This window comes from Carlito syrichta, unplaced genomic scaffold (genome assembly GCF_000164805.1).
Source record: "Carlito syrichta isolate Samal-C Ts95f unplaced genomic scaffold, Tarsius_syrichta-2.0.1 Scaffold316369, whole genome shotgun sequence".
NCBI lineage: Eukaryota > Metazoa > Chordata > Mammalia > Primates > Tarsiidae > Carlito > Carlito syrichta.
In genome coordinates, this window is record NW_007260465.1 from 99,906 (window position 1) to 101,588 (window position 1,683).

The following is a 1,683-nucleotide window of genomic DNA, read 5'->3' on the forward strand; positions in this document are numbered from 1 at the left end:
CTGCCCCATCCTCCCTTCTCTGCCCGCCACCCAGTCCCTCCTGGAGACGCACGACTCTGTGGCCTCCAAGACCTATGAGACGCCACCCCCCAGCCCCGGCCTGGACCCGACGTTCAGCAACCAGCCCGTGCCTCCCGACGCGGTGCGCATGGTGGGGATCCGTAAGACAGCCGGAGAGCACCTGGTGAGGGGGCTGGGCAGGGGTGGAGGCGGGCCTGGTGGGGGCAGAGAGGGCTGAAGGCGGAGACGGGGCCGGCCTTGCCCAGAGGAGGGCCCGTGCAGACCCAGGAGGCCACGGCCACTGCATGCGTACCCGTTGTCCGGTGCGCTCCAGTCTACCTCCCTTCCTTCCATTGGTGCCTTCCTGCAAGTGGAGATTTTGGGCAGAAGGATGGAAGAGACCGGGGAGGGGCAGGATGGAGGGCTAGGAGACCCATTCGAGATTCTGACTCGAGCAGTTGGGGGCTCCTCTTACACGCCCTCCACCTTCCAGGGCGTGACGTTCCGCGTGGAGGGCGGCGAGCTGGTGATCGCGCGCATTCTGCACGGGGGCATGGTGGCCCAGCAGGGCCTGCTGCACGTGGGCGACATCATCAAGGAGGTGAACGGGCAGCCGGTGGGGAGCGACCCTCGCGCACTGCAGGAGCTCCTGCGCAGCGCCAGCGGCAGCGTCATCCTCAAGATCCTGCCCAGCTACCAGGAGCCCCATCTGCCTCGCCAGGTGGGCACTCCCGCCAGCCCCTCGCCCAGGGCAGGGTCCTAGGCGAGGCTGAGCCTCGCTGCCAGGGTCACGGGTCTCATGGAGCCCCTCCTCTCCAACCGGGAGGGACGGGCCCTGCAGGCGGGGGCAGCTGACCACAGCCACCGACTGGCCTCCGCGTGCAGCGCACGTGCAGGTGCTTGTGCGTTTGCCTGCATTTTGCTTGGGCACTCTTGCACATATGCGAGGCGGTGCGCAAGTGCCCGGGCGTTCCAGTGCGTCTGCGTGGTGGGCCAACGTCTTTGCGGGCATGTGCGTGTGCGCATGGTGGCGGTCTCACGTGTCCTGGACTGCTGCCTCTTGGTGGCTTGTGGCTGTCTGGCTGCTCCGCCCCCCTCTCCTATTGGCTGTTTCGCCCTCTAGCCGACCGCTCCTCCGAGGGTTGGGAGTGGGTGCCGGGGTCCTGTCCTTTACTGAGTGATCCCACATCCTCTGTCCTGAGATCTGAATCCCTTAGTTCTAGACACGAAGGGAGGCTGTTACCAGGGGTGCACTGGGCAGGTCTGGAGGCCTTGCTCCTCTAGGACAGCGACAGCACCAGTGCCTCTTGTGTCTTTGTGAGGGGAGGGGGCACTGGGTGGAATCCCGTCCCCAGCTTTCCCCGCCTCCTCCCCTGACCCTTTGCTGATTCCTGGGCCCAGGTCTTTGTGAAATGCCACTTCGACTATGACCCGGTCCGAGACAGCCTCATCCCCTGCAAGGAAGCGGGTCTGCGTTTCAACGCTGGGGACTTGCTCCAGATTGTAAACCAGGATGACGCGAACTGGTGGCAGGTGAGCCCTGGGCGCTTCTGCAAGCTCCCAGGTGTGGGGTGTGGGAGAGGGGGGGCACGGGGGGCGGTCCTCTGGCTCAGGCCGTCTTCGCTCCTGTCCGCTGCAGGCGTGCCACGTGGAAGGGGGCAGCGCAGGACTCATCCCCAGCCA

General features: G+C 66.0%; 1 protein-coding gene across 1 annotated transcript in view; it reads left to right on the forward strand.

Annotated features, from left to right (window-relative positions):
• MPP2 (membrane palmitoylated protein 2) overlaps positions 1–1,683 on the forward strand; it is a 23,946-nt gene that overhangs the window by 18,288 nt on the left and 3,975 nt on the right. The window contains exons 4-7 of the mRNA XM_021707074.1: positions 35–184; positions 494–721; positions 1,402–1,533; positions 1,640–1,683. The exon at positions 1,640–1,683 is cut by the window's right edge and continues 176 nt beyond it. Of these exons, the coding sequence (XP_021562749.1) occupies positions 35–184; positions 494–721; positions 1,402–1,533; positions 1,640–1,683 (554 nt within the window). The remainder of the gene's footprint in view (positions 1–34; positions 185–493; positions 722–1,401; positions 1,534–1,639) is intronic.